This window comes from Myripristis murdjan, chromosome 3, assembly GCF_902150065.1.
Source record: "Myripristis murdjan chromosome 3, fMyrMur1.1, whole genome shotgun sequence".
Lineage (NCBI taxonomy): Eukaryota > Metazoa > Chordata > Actinopteri > Holocentriformes > Holocentridae > Myripristis > Myripristis murdjan.
This window is the reverse complement of record NC_043982.1, coordinates 31,063,180-31,083,499: the sequence shown is the minus strand read 5'-3', so window position 1 is coordinate 31,083,499 and position 20,320 is coordinate 31,063,180. Positions and strand designations below refer to the sequence as shown.

At 40.1% G+C, this 20,320-nt stretch overlaps 1 protein-coding gene across 2 annotated transcripts in view; it reads right to left on the bottom strand.

The window, feature by feature from the left end:
* Positions 1-305: 305 nt before the first annotated feature.
* Positions 306-20,320, bottom strand: part of crtc3 (CREB regulated transcription coactivator 3) — a 43,737-nt gene continuing 23,722 nt past the window's right edge. For both annotated transcript variants that reach the window (XM_030077197.1, XM_030077207.1), the window contains 10 exons: positions 17,951-18,054; positions 13,397-13,435; positions 13,130-13,215; positions 11,013-11,062; positions 9,558-9,778; positions 5,538-5,803; positions 4,355-4,579; positions 3,966-4,049; positions 2,883-3,093; positions 306-1,963 (listed from right to left, as the gene is read on the bottom strand). In XM_030077197.1, coding sequence (XP_029933057.1) covers positions 1,758-1,963; positions 2,883-3,093; positions 3,966-4,049; positions 4,355-4,579; positions 5,538-5,803; positions 9,558-9,778; positions 11,013-11,062; positions 13,130-13,215; positions 13,397-13,435; positions 17,951-18,054 — 1,492 coding nt within the window. In that variant the 3' untranslated portion in view covers positions 306-1,757. The remainder of the gene's footprint in view (positions 1,964-2,882; positions 3,094-3,965; positions 4,050-4,354; positions 4,580-5,537; positions 5,804-9,557; positions 9,779-11,012; positions 11,063-13,129; positions 13,216-13,396; positions 13,436-17,950; positions 18,055-20,320) is intronic.

Sequence of the window (20,320 nt, the reverse complement as noted above, 5' to 3'; positions counted from 1 at the left end):
GTGTGCTGACTATACTTAGTCATTACATTGACTATATTTAATCACATTAAGTGTTTCACTTTTTTGGTAATGGCTTCACTGAATTTCTTTGGGTTATTTCTTATTACAAAAATATATTCCCACTATCAAAATATGCAAAAATATTCAACCTACACAATGTTAACAAATCAGTGCAAAAAGGATAAGTGCAATGTTACATGAGTCCGATGTCAACGTTACAGCCTGCTCTCAGTAACTTCAACCATAGAGGAAGTTGCTGCCATTGCATAAGGACAGAAAGCCTGATCCAAACAAGAGATAGTTAGAAAATTATCAATCCACAGTAGCACAGTGTCTGCCCTCATTCAAAACACAACATTTAAAACAAGCTGCATTACAAGTACAAAATGTAAAATAAAACTTATGTAACGGAGATATATACAAGTAGATCTGAAAACAGAAGCAATTAAAAAATAAAAATCCTTTTTTTTCATGGTTTTTAGGCGTCCCAGTGCTGTCAGAGTTCTGCTTAAAATGGCTCTAGGCCACTGAATCACAGCCAACTCTGGGCCAAGTCCGTTTGTGACCAAGGGAAGGGGAAAATCCATCAAAATTGCAAGCAAAAATAAATCTTTTATTCAATACATCATAGAATTATATCATTTATCAGAAATTCATAAAGGTACACTCTTTAGTATTGTACTTATTAAAATCTTTGTAAACAGTTTGCCCTTTTTGTCTCTAGTTTGAAAATACATTCTAATCAGACTGAAATTGAGGCTTACATATATATATATATATATATATATATATATAGATCTGTGGCAAACATCTTTGTTTATTTTTTGTACAAAAAAATCTGATGGTGTACATGGAAAGAGAAATTGCCAAAAAAAAAAAAAAATCTACAGTCTCGACAGAAAGACAGATCCCACTAGTCTTCATTTCTACCGTGATTGTTCAAGAAGCCGTGGCATGACTGGCTTTCACTTCAACTGGAGGAAACTGGCTTGCTAGTTTTTCTACTGGCAATTTATTTCACTGCACCAGTTGCACAAAAAGTAAAAGTACTGCAGACCAGCTCTGGGTTCCCATTTACGTGAATGCAGAACGATGCTGTCATTGATGTCGACAGTGTGCCGACATTCCTGCTGCTCTTCAGGATGTTGATGGGGTTGCTATGGTGTGTAACCATGGTGATAAGGTTGCCATGGCTTCAGGTGGCTGTGAGTGCAGCATTTGGGGGGGTGTGAGCTGGTGGCTGACAAAAACAAAACAAAACAGGACGCCTTCCACTCTCACTGGAGAAGAACCTTGTTGGATTGCTGTGTTAATCTGAGGGAGGAACCTGGAGGATCTGCAGCATCTCCACAGTGAGAAGTAGAGCCTTCAAAGTGGAACTGCTTCCACTGTTAATGCTGACACTGTCTGCATGGTGGACATCTAGCAGGATATACCAGCCCACCCACCATAAAATAATTACAGATGATTATGACAAAGACTGCATGTGACAGCAACTTTGCATCAAACAGGTGTAAACAGGATTTGTTCACAAGTCTCCTCCTTTAAAAATGTGTGTGTGCGTGTATGCATAACTGTGTGCATGTTAATCACGTCTTTCACATTTAATGAGTCTTAGTGGCAGTGGATGCATGCACAGTGACCCTATAGAGATTGTCTGCATGCATATTTAGATTTGTACTCTTATACTGCAAGTCTGTGTTTACGTGTTAAAGAGAAATCAGCTTCTCCTTTAAAAGCCGTAATACCCTTTCTGTTCAGAGTCTGTCGCTGCGGAAAGTATCCTCAACTGATGGGTCTGGCAGTACCATGTCGGGATCACTGAGCATGCTCAGACCGTCCAGACTGAGGGGCTCTATGCGCAGCTCATCCTCCAATGGGAAGCCTGCCTCTGAGTCAAAACATTCTGGCACAGCTGACAGCGCGCTGCTGATGTCCTTTGACAGACTTGGGTTGGAGTCATCTACAGAGAGAGAGAGAGGGAGAGAGAAGAGAGAGAGAGAGTGAGACAGAGCATGTGTATGTGTGTGTGTTTGTGTGGGGAGTGAATGCTTCTTCCAAGCTGGCAGGCAAGCAGCGACACTTCCTCTTCCCACAGCTGATAGTTCCAGACTGCCCTCACCCATTAGTCATGAGGTCTCTCTAGCTTAAAAAAAACAACAAAAACAAACAAAAAAATATCCAGAAATGCTACTACAGCACAATTAGACTGGCTTGCAACTGCATCACTATCTGTGTAACAAAAATCAGAACTTGTGGCAATATAAGGAATACTTCATATCCATCAGAGCTGCAGCCTGGGGCAACACAGATACAAATCAACAATGTGGTGGCACCCTGGTGGCTCACTGCGTAGAGAACGCACCACGTAAGTCAAAGGCTAAGCTGCAGCCTGGGTTCAAATCCGGTCAGACACTCTGCAATGTGTCATCCCGTCTCTCTGCCCTCAGAAAAGGGCAATTCTTTGTTGTTGTTGTTTTTTTTTTTTAAACTACTACAAGAAATGTCAACTGTGCTTAACTGCTGAGAAACTGCTTGTCATGCAAAGCCTGTGTGCTATAGTAAATCACCTCACGGCTGTAATTTGGCAGTCACCTACGGTGGCCCAGAGAGGACAGTAGTTGCACACACAAGATATCATCCAATAAAGGTTGAATAGGATGAAAACACAGTTAAGGATACTTGAAATTAAAGATGTCATTTTTTGCCCTCTAATATATAATGTCATGGTTATTTTAGGTACTTTCAAAGATATTTTGTCCTTTGCCCCTTTTAAGTCCCAGCACATCAGGTCAACATAAGGTCCCCCCTAATCTCACTTGAGGCTAAACGAGTGGAAGAATAAACGACTCCCCTATAATAAACTCCCCTGTAAGACGCACCAGTGAGTATGATGTTGGGCACCCCTCCGCTACAGTTGGTGTACAGCATGTTGGACTTCATCTGTAGGGGGTCCTGCAGGTTGCCATGGCTGCCACCCAACCCTGTGATGGCAGCCTGGGAGCAGTAGAGCGAGGAGGAGGTGGAAGGGTCGAAACAAGAACCCCCTGCTGTGGAGCTCATCGCGTTTTCCAATAGACTGAAGTGGTCCAACTTTCAGGCAGAAGATGAGAGAGCAGTAAGGGGAAGAAAAACAAGAGATCTGAGGTCCGTGTTGTCACATTCAGCCTTAAAAAGCAGCAATATTTCAGGGGATGTCTTGCCTCACAACTTGACAACAGTGTGAATGCTGTGGAAAGCGGTGGTACACTGAAAATCTTGTCAACAATACACCTGATAACTGCAAGACACACACTGTCCATGATAATCCATGAAGCTCTGTGGTCTGAGGAGCAGTTTACATCTTCGCTCGAAAAAAAAAAAAAAAAAAAAAAAAAACATTTTACAAAAATGAATCTTTGTGGTATGGTCTTAGCATTTGATATGCTTTGCACTTATACTTACAAAATTGCTTAGAACAATCTAATCTTATTGTGTATTACTGTCTGCCCATATTTCACACATTTACCCCAAATTTAAAACTGCATTACACTGCTGTGTTGAATTCTCAGCTCTGTTTCCCATTGAACACATTCTGTTTTACATCTAGCTATGTCTCAGGGCCAATTGGCACTTGGAAAAGTGCAAAACTCCAGCACTGTTTAACAACTGTTCAACTTGCTCTGCTTTGAATTTCAGAATTGGACTATTTCAACTTTCAAAATGTCCCCACATGACTTTTCCTATACACCCACTATCTGCGCAAACCAGTGCTGTTAGATTTTATGAGTCATACGGGAAAACAGTATTTCGAATTTTATTTATCCTCTATTACTGGCCATTATAATGTTAACATCCTAACCTTTTTGAAGGTTATATTCCACATAAGGTGACCAGCCGAATGGCAGCAGGTTAGACTACTCTGTGCTTGTGCTTGTGCTTGTGCTTGTGCTTGTGCGTGTGTGTGCCCAGGAGCAGGGCAGTACCTGGTAAGGGAGGTTCTTGCCCTGGCGGTTAGAAAACTGGGGTTCCATGAAGGGGTCGCTGAAGAATGCCGCCATGTTGTTGTGCTATCACGTGGCAAGTCACAAGACAACAGGAAAAACAAGTGGTCAGCAAGCAGTCTTACTTTGAAACTAACCATGAGATGAGCCAGGTAAACAAAGGACTTTTTGTCAACAGATCTGAGAAGTGGAGTAGAACGAGCTTTACTGCTCTAAATATCACTGTCTCGGCGACAAAAGTGAAAGACCCAGTGGAAGACCGTTAAAGAAACAAAAAGGCCAACGCTGTTTGACATATGTGTAAAGCAGGTTAATTTTGTCTGTTGGGCAGGTGGGCACAAACTCCCTGATAATGTTTTGATGGTTCTTACTGGGCTGGTGGTGAAGTCCAGTGGGATGTTCTGGAGAGGGGAAACGGGCTGCTGCTGCTGCTGGTGTTGCTGCTGCTGGTGTTGGTGCTGCTGGTGTTGGTGCTGCTGCTGGTGTTGTTGCTGCTGGCGTTGTTGCTGCTGGCCCACTGCATGCTGGGATTGCTGGTAGAGTGGATAGGGTGGGGGTGGCTCCATTGGCATGTTGCTGGTATCCAAGGCCACTCCCTAGACAGGACGGAGACAACCAGGAGGGGTCACTAGAGGTTGAACTCATCAAGTTGTTAATTTTGCTGAATTGGAAGCTATACCGGGATTCCACCATGCTTCATTTTATTTATTTGTTTTATTTACTTTTTTCAGACAACCTGTGCCTGCAATTTGAAAAAAAGGGCAACAGTCAAAATTTTAGAGGCACAGTTAAAGCACAATTTTGACGCACTGTAATGTATTATCGCCATAATATTACACACACACACACACACACACACACACACACACACACACACAATCACTCAAAGGTGCATTATGTTTTCCTTCCGAGTCTGGTGATAAATATATATATTTTTATATCTGCACACAAGAATTTTCATTTCACATGTATTTTGTACACATTTTACTTGAGCATTTTGGTTTCAGCTATAGTTTCAGTATTTTTGGTAAGGTCGTACTTTTTTCAGTGTACTGGCAAGTTCTGAGGTACACTGCATGTTTGCAACATTTTAATACAAACACTGACTCATGATTTAAAAAAAAAAAAAAAAATAAAATAAATTATTGGCTTAATCTTTAAAATTCATCCTAACTTTAAATTGGATACATTTGGTTTCATGCTGCACACATGAAACACACATGCACTCGCTGACTCACTGCAAACTGAAATCAGGCCAGCTGGTTCAAAATGTTTCCCAAAAAGGTCTCTGGCATTTTTTTCTAAGTACTTCTGACATGAGCCGTGCCAATAATTGCAATGAAACTGATGGCAATGGCACTTCCTTGGAGAGCACGAGAACATACATTTTATGTATGTTTTTAGTTGTACTGGTAGACCAGTTTTGTTTTTTTCACAAATTTTTATTTACACTCACAATTTTTAATGCTACTTTTCATCATAGTTTTGATTTACAGTCAAAAAGGTGCTGAGTGCCTGAGAACCAGGTTTCTGTGCCATATGTGAGGTGTCTACCTGTGTGATGGGGGAAAGTGAGGGTGACATGGTCGGGGACAGCTGCTTGGCTAGACCCCTTCGCTGATCAGAGCCAGGTGACAAGGTGAGAGGGCTGATGGGAGTCGGCCGTCTACGTGGAGAGTTGTTGATGCCTCCTGGGGGAGGGTTGGACAGCGAGGACAAACGCAGGGATGAGTGGATGGAGGGATTGCTGAGCGATGAATGCAGCTGTGAATTGTTGAGGGACGCCTGGATGGAAGGGTTGCTCAGAGAGGAGGAGAGACCTGCAAGGACAGAGAGGATAATGTGAGCCACAGACACATGCTGCTCAATCTGAAGGGTTTAAATCATCACCATGTCAATGCAACTTGTAATGAAAGTTATAAGTCAACAGAGAACTGAGCATCCAGAGCAGATATGCGACTGCAGAAACCAGAAAGTGGAAGTTATGATGCAGCGTATGTACTCGACTTTCCAGCATGCTCTCCAATCCCCACCCAAAAACAGTAGACTTTATTGTGTAATTGAAGAGGGAGAGCAAGATGGGGAGCAGAGGAAAGGAAAATGAGAGAAACAGGGAGGAAAAGAATAGAGCTGATTGTAGCAAGCCAAAATGGGGTCAAAGTTCCTCTGTCACTTTGGTGCTCAGCCAGGCTGAACTATGTTCAACACAGAAGCCCAACCACACACACAGTCATATAATACAGGGAAGAAAGACTGAAGGAGTACAGGATGTGATTAGATCAGCTAGCAGAGTTCAGAGTGTACAAGTTGGCAACAGAGAGATAATTCAACAGGTAATCTATAATGTATGGTTGACTGGCAGACAGAAACAGGAACCAAATCAAACTTGGGGTCTCTGACTCTGGGGTGCGGTGCAAGGCCTTCATGTTCATGCATCAAGAATTAAATCAGAGGGAAACCAAGACCATGGGATAGAATTTTAGAATGTGCCATTATAATGTTATGTCTTGAAAAATAACAATAATAAATAATAATAATAAATAATAATAGCGACTGTTAAAGATTAAAGGTAATTATTACACAAATTTGGCGTTTTTTTTTTTTTTAAGTTTGTGCCAATTGTCTCCGTTGCCTTCTCCTTTACTTCATTCCTCCTGGTGTCTGCACACATTCAGCAGAGCTGAAGATACAGTGTGAGGGCTTATTTTCCTATTTTCACCGGAATCCATTTGGTGTCATCCATTTTTTACAGGATGAAAAACAACTTCTAAACTTGCAAATTGTCCAAGCTAGTAGAAATTCCATTACAGTAAACTGGAATTGAATTGGAATTGCATTTTTTTCCATATTAGAAGTCACCTGACAGCCATAGAGGAAAAAAACAACTTTCAGAAACTCAAAAACAACTTATAGGTTTTGTCACGTGAATATATTTTTTAAGTTACTTATTGTTCTAAGGCACTCACGGGTAATGTAGAATTAAAATGCCAAGTGGGCACTGTTGCATTAAAAGAGCTGCTTGGCTAGGAGCCTGCTGGGGCCCCAGCAGGCTGCTTTTATGCCTTTTTAATGTAACAATGCCCACTTGGCATTTTAATTCTACATTCCCTTTGACTACCTTTGAATGATTAGTATCTTCAGGACTGTCACCCCTTTTTTCAAAAGAGCACCACAGGATTCTGTACATCTAAAAAACAGTCAGATACCCTTTCTGAGTCCATGTTTTTTATTAAAGGCATCTTTGCCAGTCGTGACAACAGTCAATTTCAGGTTTTGATAAAATCATTATGTTTATATTTCAAAAACAAAAATGGGCATGCCAAAAAAATCTTACATGACATTCACTGCAAAATGGTTGAGGGAAATGTGGAAATAGGCTATAACTCATCCTGTGCTTCCCAGGCCGCTGCAAGCTTGACAGTCCTGATTTCAGCTGTGCTGCACTATGTTAGTAGCAATATAGTTTTCCCAGTGAGCACATAACCAGTTTAACTACATCTTCGGTATGCTAAAAATCCTCTTCTTGCAGCACAAACACAGCAATTGCCAAATTTCTCTTGTCCATTAAATTTTGAACAATGCTAACCCTGTTAGCTACATAGACTGCAAGTAGACACTGAGACTGATGTCATCAGCCTTGCACTCTTGGTCTCTGTGTAACAACAGGCAGTGCTCACAAGTGCCCAAAAATTTCAGCAAAATACAAAATCTAAAAAGGCATCTCATGTGATCACTAGGGATGGGAATTTCAAGGAAAACTGCAATTTGATTTTTCAGAGTATTACTATTTTCTGCCACCCCTCCCAGCAAAGATCTTTATTTCTGATTGTTTATTGTGATACAGTATTTGTTTGAATGAAAAGGAATAGCCAACTGTAACAAAGCTAAAGAAATCCTCTTTAAATGACAGCAGCACCACTAAAAATATAGAAAATTATTGAATCAGTATGCCTGTGTGTTATATTTCTAAAATAATGTCTCTTCTCGCTGTGTTTTTATGTCTCAAACTGTCGGTGGTGCATCTGACAGCTGACAGGTGTTTCAGTAGACATCACTATTATTATTTTTATTGCAAACTTGCTGCAAACAGCAAGAAACAGGGCTCAAGCCTAAAGAGTGTCCTGTCATCCAAAGGATGGAAAAAAAAAAAAAAAAGCATTTGTGACCGACAAATATCTCCCACGGAAAGCTTCTGGGACAAAAGGGGGATTTGGGGATTATCATTATTAATATTTGCCTGTTCATTTAGGAAATGACAAATTGGATCAATTGCACACTGATAGCGCAGCTGATCAAGCCCACTACAGTGGCTGACAACAACTGAGCAGCTCCTCTGTGTTGTTGCTGTTACTGTTAGTAATCACTGGCTATCCCCTTAGTTGACTGCGGGGCGAACCCCCTGAAAAATATAATGATTCTGAAATTTTCCCGTGGTACTGACCATTTCACTGGTAACTGCCAGAAATAATAACGTTAACTGTTGCCCTGTTTAAAGAGCGTAAATGGAGGTACAGTCACTGATGATGGACAAACCGAAGAGAACTGAATCTGACCTGAGTCGGCCTCCAAGTCATGACAGAACAGAGACGAGGATACAGAGACCAGGGTCTCAGAGCTGCTGTTGGCTCCTTGTTATCGTTAGAGGTTACATCAAATTACATCATGATGTGTTCAAGCTCTATTCAAAATAGATTAAGTATTGGGTGAAGGTAAATTATAACATCATCATGATATGTTCCAATGTAATCTTGTAAAATTGAGTTTTAGCGGGAAACTTGAATAAATAGTTTTTTGAAAGACAAATTTGTGGATGTTTTCACAGCAATATAAAATAGATATTAGAGGGAATTATGGCCTGTTTAACTTTCTAACACTAGTTCTAAGCAGCTTATATTACATAATTAAAACTTCTAATGCCAAAACCTTTTTAAAGTAAATATTTAATCATTTATTTCTTGATCTATTGAGTCTTTTATGCAAATAACCACTACAAATGACGATAACAAAGTAAAAAGGACATCTGGAATGGTTCTGGCACGGTGGTGGGAAAAAGTTAGTCTGGAATGCTGATAAAAAAAAAAGACATACCAGATTGTGATTATCTACTGACTTGAACGTGACTTTCAATTTTACTCCCATTTTCAAATCGGGTTCTGTAACTGCAAGACTTCACAGCGCTATAGCAAATGCCATATTGACCTCTACTGGACTTGCAACTGATCTGAGCTAAACACACCAAGTTCATGCGAGAACACAAGTTACTAACGATCTTATTTCTGAAAAGTCAGTCAGTTCCTCGGCCTTCACCTCTAGTGGGGGGTCCGGCAATTATAAGGCAATACTGAACACAATGGAGTAAAATATGGCGGTATCAAAAACGCCAAATTTTCCCGGGAACCACTGCACACAGTAAATTGAATGAAACATTTATTTTCAGATTAATACTGCTGCCTGGGTAGAATGAAAAAAAAAAACCACAACACACTGTATATAGGCCACTGCCACTCAAGCAAATACACATACAGGTAGACACACACACACACACACACACACACACAGCTTTGCCCCACCCACCTTGTGAGTTGCCAATGCCCAGGTGCATCATGGCGGCTGGCAGGTTTCCAGTGCTGCTGCCACCACTGAGGTTGGGGTATCCCCTGATGTCCTCAGGGTCCAGCGGGGTGGAGAGTGGGGAGGGGAAGTGCAGGTTGCTGAGGTCTGGCAGAGAGCCACCTGTGTTCAATGAGCCTTGATAGTGGGACAGGCCAGGGTTCTGCTCCGGAGATGGGAATATACTGGAGGGAAGGGAAGGGAAGGTAAGGTAAGGTAACTTTATTCGTACCCGAGGGTAGATTTGGTTGCAGTTAAAAGAGTTAAAAGAGAGAGATACTTGAGGTGCCTTAACAGAAAACTGTATGACTCATCAAGAGCTGACACTTAGAAATCTGTTGTGATGAATGGAAATTCTTCTACGTACATGTGACATGTGCAATCAATGGTAGGATTATTTCAACTGTTCCCATTTCCTTTCCAAACTGACCAATCCTTTCCTAGACTCTTCCACTTGTTCTAGCCTGCTCTGTTTTCCAACCCTTCACCATTTCCTCCATTCTCCTGATTTCCAATCCTGCTTGTATGCTGTTTCAGTGACAGACTGTGGCAGCAATTGTGACTGACTGTTGTCTGTCCACACACGCACGCACACGCACACGCACACGCACACACACACACACACGTGCGCAGAATACAAACAATGACAATATGTGGCATGAATGCTTACCATCCCAAACAACAAAGTGCCTCTCTCTTTCAGTAAGAAAATTAGAAGAAATGAAACAGAGGCCAGTAAAGCCTGGCTCTTGCTGCTGAAATTATTCTTTGTACTCAGGGAATGCTGGAGAATGGTGGTTTCTATGTTGTACATATATTATTCATCATTGTTCAATCTGATATTTTTCAACCAAACATATGAGCCATCTTTCCACAGACAGGCTCGGGCTCTTAAGATAAATAGCTTTCTATTATTTTCTATATACATATGACAGTCAAAGGTGGACAAAATTATGCCTGATCTGGACTGCCTAAAAAAATATGCTTGGAATCATGAAACTGTTGCTCCACAGTACAGCTAATGTATTTCTAGTGAAAAAGCCAAGATCTGCTTAATGCAATGTTTTCAAATGCAAATGACACCACTGGTTATTTTCCAGTGGCTAAGATGATAGCCTGAGTAAACTGTAATAAAAGAACAGCAGTGGAAATTTACTGTTCCTCCTTTAAAAAAACAAAACAAAACAAAACAAAAAAACAAACAAAAAAACAAAGTACAAGCGCAAAAATTACAGTAGTAATTGTCAAGCTCTTGCAGTGATGGATTACGGAAAACATCTGAATTTTTTCGGTAACAACAAGTACAAAAGACTTTTTGTGATATCTCCTTACAGATGATCCAGATATAGTACAAACAATAACATTCATTTCCAAAGAGGAAACACTGATGTTAATCCTTTTGTTTCTCATTAGACTTACTTGATTCCAGGCACTTCACAGGATTTGGGTCGCGACGCAAGGGACTGGACCTGGAAGAGAAAACTGAACTTAACTGGACTGAGGCTATAGTTGCTGAAAAATAATTCAGAGTGCACTTCAGAGGTGAAAATGAAAGCAAACATCACTCAATTCAAGGTGTAAGATACTGTTCAAAAAAGGGTGCCCATGGTAGTGATAATGTGGAGGCCATGGTAGTGTCAAAACTGAGACAGGCATGATTTTATATAACTTTCCTTTGCAGTTTTTTAACAACATACAGCCTGACAGAATGAGCAATTACTATGTTGGGAAAAAGAAAAATGGGCTTTGGGTTATGCACTACACTCACAGGCGTCTTTTTATGTGAGGGAGATCTACAGTAACACAACTGATGGGATTTTGCTCACATCAATCAGATTGATGGAAAAAATGACAAAATAGGGTTCAGGTTGAAAATCGTCTAGCTCTGCTTTAAATTTGAGCTTGATTAAAACATGATATGAAATGTTGAACTAAATTCTGCCAATACGGTGATTTAATTCAAATGAAACCAAAAGGTGAAATCTATACATTGTACATAAAAGTTATATTATGTTATGTTACTTAAAATTAATGCAGCCTTCACCTGAGAGTCAACAATTCACATCTTGTATTATAGAACCCCTGCAGTCAACTGAGACATCTGAACTGAACACCTTTTTTGGTTTTAAAGCAGTCAATGTGCACTGCAACACCATAATAAAATAGATCAATTATATCATATTTCTGCTGAGACACTGCCCCATGAATAAAGAGATAAATAGCAACATATGGTCAACACAGACACACGCAGACACATTTCTGTAGTCATTCAGTAGTGTTACCGCTACTTAAAACCAGTGTTGGGACCAATTACTCACAAAACTAATAAGTTACAATTACTAATTACTTTTGTAAAAAAGTAATTTTGATTACTACTCAATTACTGCTGCAGAAGAGTAATTCAATTACTGGGGAAAGTAATTTTTATGATTATTTTTTTCTTTTCTTAAATCCTCTTATTAATGCACATATTTTTGCGTTGCTGTTGCAGTGTGGGCATTGCTGTCAAATTTCATCTATCATTGTCAGTGTTGGACACGTTACTTTGAAAAAGTAATACATTTTAGTTTAAAGTAATGATGTCAGTTAGTCAGGATAGGGAATTGAACCCCTGGTCTTCTGTACGACAGCGAAACTATCCGCTCTGCCGTCGGAGAACACAGACGATTCTTCTAATTTGTGCTCAGTCATTCTCCATGCATGTTGATAAGTTACGAAAAACTGCAAAGTCCGACCGGTTTGAAAATTGACACACCGCTTTTCTTCACAAGACGCACATTTTTCGAACAGGATAGTAAAATAATAATAATAAGTATTAGTAGTAAGTAACGGCAAGTAACGGCGCATTTTATTGTCAGTAACGGTAACGGCGTTACAACAGGGGAAACAGTAATTTCTTTGATTACTCGTTACTGATAAAAGTAACGCCGTTAGTAACGCTGTTACTTTGTAACGCCGTTACTCCCATCACTGCTTAAAACACAGCACAGGCCATGCCATCCATACAGTAAATATTTTAGGCGAAAAATGAAGGAAAGCAAATTCAGGCCTATTTACGCCTATGCTGTTTAATTAACTTAATAATCTAATTGTTTACATTTTATATTCTTTAGAAAAATGAAGAATTGAGCTAGAAGAGCTTCACTTAACCAGACATACCTTTATGCTATCTCATTACCCTGTGTCATTCTTCCAACAAAGCTGCATGGTCATTCAAATTGCCGGCAATTAAAAACTTCAAAAGGGTGTCTTGATAAATATTATAGTTTTAAATGCTGAATAATATATAAAGAAATGTTTTAAAGCAAATAGGAACCTGAACCACTTGGCAATTCAAGTAGGCTGCTGTTCTTGTGAGGTTTGAAGAAGTGAATTCTCCTGCAGTGCCAGTGAAGCGCTGGAGTTTTTAAGCATATGGTCTTGATGAGAAGCATGTCAAGCATGAATGCTTAGGGAAGCCGTTATACAGACAACACAGAAAGCATGAATCAGGTGTTCATGTCATCAGTAAAACCAAATTACTTCCACGGTCTCACCTTTTTTGCCTCCCACAGCTGCTTGGGCAGGGGCTTGCTGACACCTATTAGACTCTCCTCATTGGGCAGCGTGGGGAAGGAGAAGACTAGAGAGAGAAAGCACACCCCTTAAAATACACAGACAAACTGATGCAAAGGTCGGCAAGTAATCACACTGGGACTACATGGATGGTGTGAGAGAGGAAATGCGAGAAAAAGAGGGGGATTGAAAAGCAAAAGCAGACAAGTTTGATCTTGTATGGTCTCAGAATTAAAGTTGCAGCTCACCATCTGCGGAACCGTCCACTTCTGCCTCATTCACGCTGGCTGCACGCCGGCCACAGCCAAAAAACAGATGAAAGACAGAAAAACAAAAAAGAACAAAGGCAAAAGAAAATTAGAGATTCAAAAATGTACAGCTGTTTGATTTAACCCAGCATTTCTCGCACAATAATCAGCCCTTGTGATGGCAATGGGTCCTTTAGGGAATACACTGCAATTACTGTGCAGTTTTATAAACACAACAGCTGGGCATCTGGCATCATGTTATTAGGGAACACAGTCACATAACAGAGGACAGGGAAGTGAGAAGTGGAGAAGGGGTTCATAGACTCAAGCAGAATAAAGAGGGCCATTGTTTTCCCCATGTGACAAAAAAACTATCTTTATCCATGCTGTAGATCTGACACTACAAAACACATTTCTTTGTGTTTCCCTCCTTCTTACATCTTTGTCTGTTCTGTGTCTAACTCTTCTGTTTAGCAATAACACTTGTTGTGCACTGGGCTGCTTAATAACAAAATATTTTTTCTTTCCCTAAATGTCTCTGTCAAGGCTCTTCATCCTCTAAGACTTGATTTCAGCTTCTTATACATTTGCTTTTGATCCTCTGCCCACCCATTCCTTCTCCTTCCATGTTCTCATTTTCTCGGGGGCCCATTCATTTAGAGAGGCAGCTTTCGGGCTGTTGGAAGGGATGGGACAATGAGGCGATACAGCAGTCTGGCATCGTTTAATTTCCCATCAAAGATGTCTAGTCACTGCTGCTCACAGAGGCGCAACCAGGGCGGAAACAGGACAACTAGGACGGAAAATGGCTGGCTGGTGTCCCTGGCTGGATCACTTACACAGTGCACTGTACTCAGTATGGGTGTCATATACGAGGGGGTCTCAGGAAAAAACAAATCACTTTGTTGCTACAGGTTACCAGCAACCACAGGTACATTAGAGTTCCTTTGATGGTGCCCTTATTCTGGTGCCTTGAATCCGACAAGACCCCAACAGAAGATTGAAGCTGAGCTCCCTGTGCTTAGTGCTTCCACCATAGCAGAGTGACTCATTGCTGGTTAGATGCTTCTTTCATCAGCCATGGCTTAATGACACTTAAGACAACCTTGACAGGTGTAAATGGGCCCCCCGGGCTTCACAGCTTTCTGCTCTTCTCTAGCAGCAGCCGCACCAAGCAATGAGGCAAGGCTTTGATGTTCCCTACCATGAACCAGTTTGGTGTGATGCCTGCTTTTAGAGGACGAGTTTTAAACTGTTATCACAATTCCAATTCATATAGTAGTGGTGATTCTGGTAAAAACTTTCAGGGTTTCCAATACATGGGTTTCACTTGGGGGGCTCACCCAAGAAGTTCTGTTCACATCCAGGAAGATTAAAAAAAAAAAAAAAAAAAAAAGTTTTATGAAGCCCCAGCATGCATGATTCTGGAATCAGAATCAAAATCAGCTAAAATTTGCAAAGAAAACCCCTCTACTAGCCCTCCCCTCCATCTCCTTCCTCTCTGAAGGACCCTGACCGTTGTCCCAGCTGTTTCTCATGCATGTTCAGAGCCAGAATATTCCTGTCCAGCAACTTCAGCTGACAGCTACCACAGCTAACAGTTAGTTAACAGTGACACTTAGTTTGATACCATTATCAGCAAACTGACACAAAAAAGACAACAAAGTTACTCCATACAGCTCATGCAACAGGATCTCAGTCTTCCGAAGCTCAGGGGTTGTATCCTGAGTGGAAAAGACTTGTATTTACACTGTCATTTATAAAAAATGCTCTGTATAATTCAATTCACTTGGCTCCAAACTCCCATGTATTTGAAATGGTGTTTGTAAACAGCATCTTGACACTCTTTAATTGGTGGTGTGCAAAACTGCTCAACACTTGGAAAATGAACATGAGAGCAGTTAATCTGTGACAGGCCACTACAGTTTAACTTTTACCGCCACAGTTACACTTTGCTGAGGAAGAAAACATTCCATTGTTATGATCATTTCATGGATCTTTACGTTCAAACTAACTGTGTTTCCTCTCACTTGCACCAGACTGCCACTCCTCCCTGTCCCAGTGCTGTTCCATTTATAGATTATAAAACTCTTAGTTAGGAAAATAAAAGTAAAACTTGATTATTTTATTGGCTCCGGACTGGCACGTTTCCCTGTTCAAAATTAGTTTTAACTGAAAACTGCTGTCACTGTCATTAATTCATTCATGATAAGAGACATTTCCTGCTTCCACCGCCACAGAAACTTTTTCACTTTAGTGTTTTTTTTGTACTAAAAATGATGCTTGAATGCTGCTCTGCAGTTATTATTCAGTGCTTGCCAACAGATGGCCAAACAGCCAACTACTTATTTCCAATCTACTACTTATAGTCCAATCACCTACTTTATTATATTAATTTTTGATACGAGAAGAGAAGTTTTGATTAACAAGTTGCAATTCACTGTGTGTGTACATTTACGACCTCTAGGCTCCTCTTCCAAACAATGTGAGCATGGTGACAAAGAAACGTGCCTTTCTGTCTGCATCAGTCCTGCCCCCACATGCTCTAAATGAATGTGTGGGAGCGTGTGCACTCAGTTGAGAGGTTGTGTCCTGCCGAGTAGAGAGCCGAAAGTTGTGTTCAGTGTTTGACAAATATTAGCAAAATAACTGATGACAAAACACATTTAGAATTGCACTGATTGCACAGACAGGGGACATCCTCATTATACAGGCTACTTCGATAAACAATGGTAAAGGTAACTTGACGACTGCCCCTAGACCCCCATAGCTGGCTACTTTTTCCCACTGGCTGGCTATTCCATATCCTTTTGAAAAGCCATGCTAAAACGCATTAACACAGTGTAGTAGGCTAATTACATATAAAGTTCATATGTTTCAAGGTCTACTGGAACTGCAGGTATCTCCAATTTCTGTGTATTGACTGAGTCTGTGTGCAGTTTCATGTGACAGAAATGAGAAACATCGCAAATAATGATATCACTTATTTTATAAAGGATCTCTCTGTCTTACTTTTTCAGCTAGGTTTAAGGTGAGCCAAACAGAACACAATAGACACAGAGTGCCCTGAGCCATATATTCGCGCTGCGGTGATTCTGTTTGTGTTTGAAATTCATGCTTGGCCCGGATCTCAAGCCAATATCCTGTTTAAACTTGTTGGCTAAACAAAGCGAGTAGTAATCCACTGGAGGAGCACTCCTCTCATCCACTACATGCCTCACCATTTCTGAGATTTCACAAAGGTGACAACACCATCACACAAACACACTAAAGTGTCAAACTCTCAAGATGGAAACAATAAGACCAGAAGAGGAGTAGTGAGGAGAAGTGAAATGATGGGAAAAGATAAACTAAGTAGGCAGAGAGAGCAAGTGAAAGTAGGAGAAAGACTGAATGAATAGTCTCTTAGTGACTTGTTGCCTCTTGCCTCACTGCTAAGACATTTTAATTACCAATTCCACCATTCTTTCAGTTGATAAGGATGGTTTCTGGGCCAAATTTACATTGCAAAATGGCTTCAAGTACATAGGTGTACAAGGTAGACTCTAAGGTATTATACTGTAGGATTAATGTTACATTTTTGTAATGTAGCCTGGCTGTGGGACTAAGAGGAGCTGGCTGGATGGACTGTGTTCTCTGTTAATGAATGACCAAGGGAGAGAAACACAAACACAATAAACTAGTATGATTACCAAGCCATGGGCCCAGTATAGGAGCATCCCACCTACAGTATGTGAGTGAGTATGTAGTTTAAATCAGATGCCTGTTCTATGCTGCTATAAACAGCAATTCTATTCTCATTAGGTTATACCTATAGTACAAAGTACAGTGCACTGGATTATCATTAAAGGACGTATCATAGTTGGATCTTCTTAACTGGGATCTAGTTAGTTTCTGTGAGCTGTGTTTTTCCTGCCCTGAAGTGTATGTCCCACTGTCATACTATGATTACCTTCACCTGGTTTCTTCCTCTGTTACATGATCACTCTCACTCACTTATCATCACTCATTTCTTGTTTTCATCAATTATGTCAGATCAAATGAGCAACAAACATGAGACAACTGATTGTGTTCATACGGTTCTGGCTGAGGTGAGTTTGTAGCCTAACATGTAGCCTCAAATATACAAATGAAATTAATAGAGAAAACAACACCATTTTGGCATTTTATTGATTAAAAAGCCAATGCAATAAGTTTTAAATGGTACCTTTACACGGGTAATTATAAATGGTCTTGGAGTGTGAAAAGACGAAGCAAACTGCATACCAAGTAGGTGATGGAGGTAACTTAGGGTTTGAACTGAGGGTTTCCCTATTGAAAGTAGCTGACCTTTAACTGGGTTTCATCATCATCATCATCATCATCATCATCATCATCAACTTAGTCTACATGCCTAATCTCCTCCACAGCAGGTTGTGCTCGTGCTATCAGATCTAAACAAACAAAAAGCTTGCCTTTGCAAAGATACTGTATTGAACTGGCTTCGTGACACAGGCATGGGCCTCTTTGAGGGTTTACCATCTTGGGCCATGTACGTGTGTGTTTTACTCTCACCATTACGCTGTGGAGGGCCTCGACCCATCTGCTGGTTCATGCCAAAGGGATCCTGAGGATTTGGGTTCATGGCGCTTGTGTGAAGAGCAGAGTCTGAGTTGGTTCTGTGGAGGATGAGGAGAGGATGAGCAAAAAAAGATTATGCAAATTGTTTGAGCACCTTGGACAGAAGCAGAGGATTCCTCAGGGCTGAAGGTCAGTGAGTCATTCTGTGCTCTGCCTCCACACAGGCTGCATTCATCTGCAGGCTGGAACTGACCTTTATGGACACATTTTTCTAAGACTTGACTAATGTTTACAAGTCTATGAAAGAATTACATTTTGGCTGATAGATTAAACAATAATCACCAAATTTAACTGGCCATCCTACTCTTTGCTACACCTAAAACTTAATCATTAGAAAGGGAACAGCTGCAAACCTACAAGGACAAAATTTTGTTAAATTATTATCAAAATGCCATGCCAGCCATAGGATCATGCATGTTTTTGGTTTTTGTCTGTTTTCTTTTCTGTGAAGTATGTGTTTACTATGTTTCGTATCAAATATTAATTAAATAGCAATTTATTCAACTGTCATTTAACTCTTATAGTACATACAGAAAGAACTAGTTTGTCATTCTATATAAACAGAGCTGGGTGATATAGAAATGCTTCCAAGACACAATTTATCATATCAGTCGATATCGATAATTATCTAAATAGTTATCAAATTATTAGGTCACATTTAAAGGATCATTTTTGCTTCTGAGTGAAATCTGAATTAACCACAATGCTAATCATTATCATTATGCTGATCTCCTTTAGCCTACCACAATGAACAGCATGGAGCTCCTGTGTGCTGTGTGTGTCTCCTCACCCGTAAATGGGCATACAACCAGACCTTTCTGTATTCTTCTCATATGAGTGGCAATTTGTGTTAACCATGGACTATAACTGTTTTAAATTCACAAATATTTCATTGAGCTTTTTATTTTATAGTTATAGAGAGGAATATATTATAGAGATTTATAGAGATATTTTGATAATTATTTGCCCAACCCTACTAAATGATGTTTTTTTTTTTAATCTAAATTTGACAGGCAGGTGCTCTGTGCAGAATTTGGCTACATGCACATAATCAACTGAGTGGAAGTGCTAATGGGCACAGCGGTCAAAAATGTAATTTCAATCAAGGCCAAATTTCAATTTACAGCTAGGTAACATCATTTTATATGGAATAAACAAACTCCTCCTCATCTACATGTTAACGCAGACAGATATGAAATGTGAGCCTGTACACTCACAGTTTCACCTTTCACTTGCACCTGTCTCTAAAACACACACGCATGGATTAGCCCACGCAGAGCCACAGTCCTATTTCACTCCACCTGAGGGCTTTCTCTAGTGCACTCCATTAAGCCTCAATGGCTCCCTTGATGAGTCACTCCTACTTCCCTTGTAGTAAATGGTGTTACATGGTTTGGTACGTTACGGTCTGACCCATGCCACATGATGGAAAACAGAAGAGTGTCAGCCCATATTTGATTTTAGAAAGGTCAGATTTGGCATTTATTCCCCTGATAAAGGCAGACATGGTTGCCTGTATAATATTTCAGTTGTGTTATTTCATTTCTCCAAGCTGATCTCGTTGAACATTCTGGGTATAGTAGATACATTTAAAAAAAAAAGGTTTGATGGTCTGAGGAGAATGTGTAGCAACTGATGTTATAATGTCACATACTCAATTTAATGTCAACCTACATTTTATGTGATGTAAGCAAAACGTATATGACAATATACTGAAACAGAATAATTGTTAACCAGCTCCGTAGTTACCAAGAGAGCTGACATGGCATCCAGTTTCATCCTGTTCCATATTTCATCACGCTATAGGAGTTTTACGATAACATTTTAAAAACACATTATTCACAATCATAATATTTAAAGTTGATATTGCATTCACTGCTCATCTGTAATTGTTGATCTGTAATTTTCAAATGATGTTCGATGCATCATTTTCAACGATACAGTTGTTTTCAAACAGAATTTTTAAATGCGACAGCAAATATTTCTGTAAAGTTTGACAAAAATTGTAGTTTAGGGTTGTGATCCAAAATTCATGTATACATTGGCCCTTGACACCACCAATTTTCTGTCAACTGTCAATGAACTCTGGGCTCAAATCAATCACTAGTAACAGTTTACACCTCATTACTTGGACATAAACAGAGACATAAATAACAAGATTGAAAAGTAGAAGATGAATAAGGCGTGAATCAGGCGCCTTGATGTTAGCTGCAGAGGAGATGCTGTGCTGACGAGAAGTCTTGTGCCCTAAAGCTGGGTTAGTAAGAGGAACTATTGATTAATATTTAAGAAATACAGAGATGG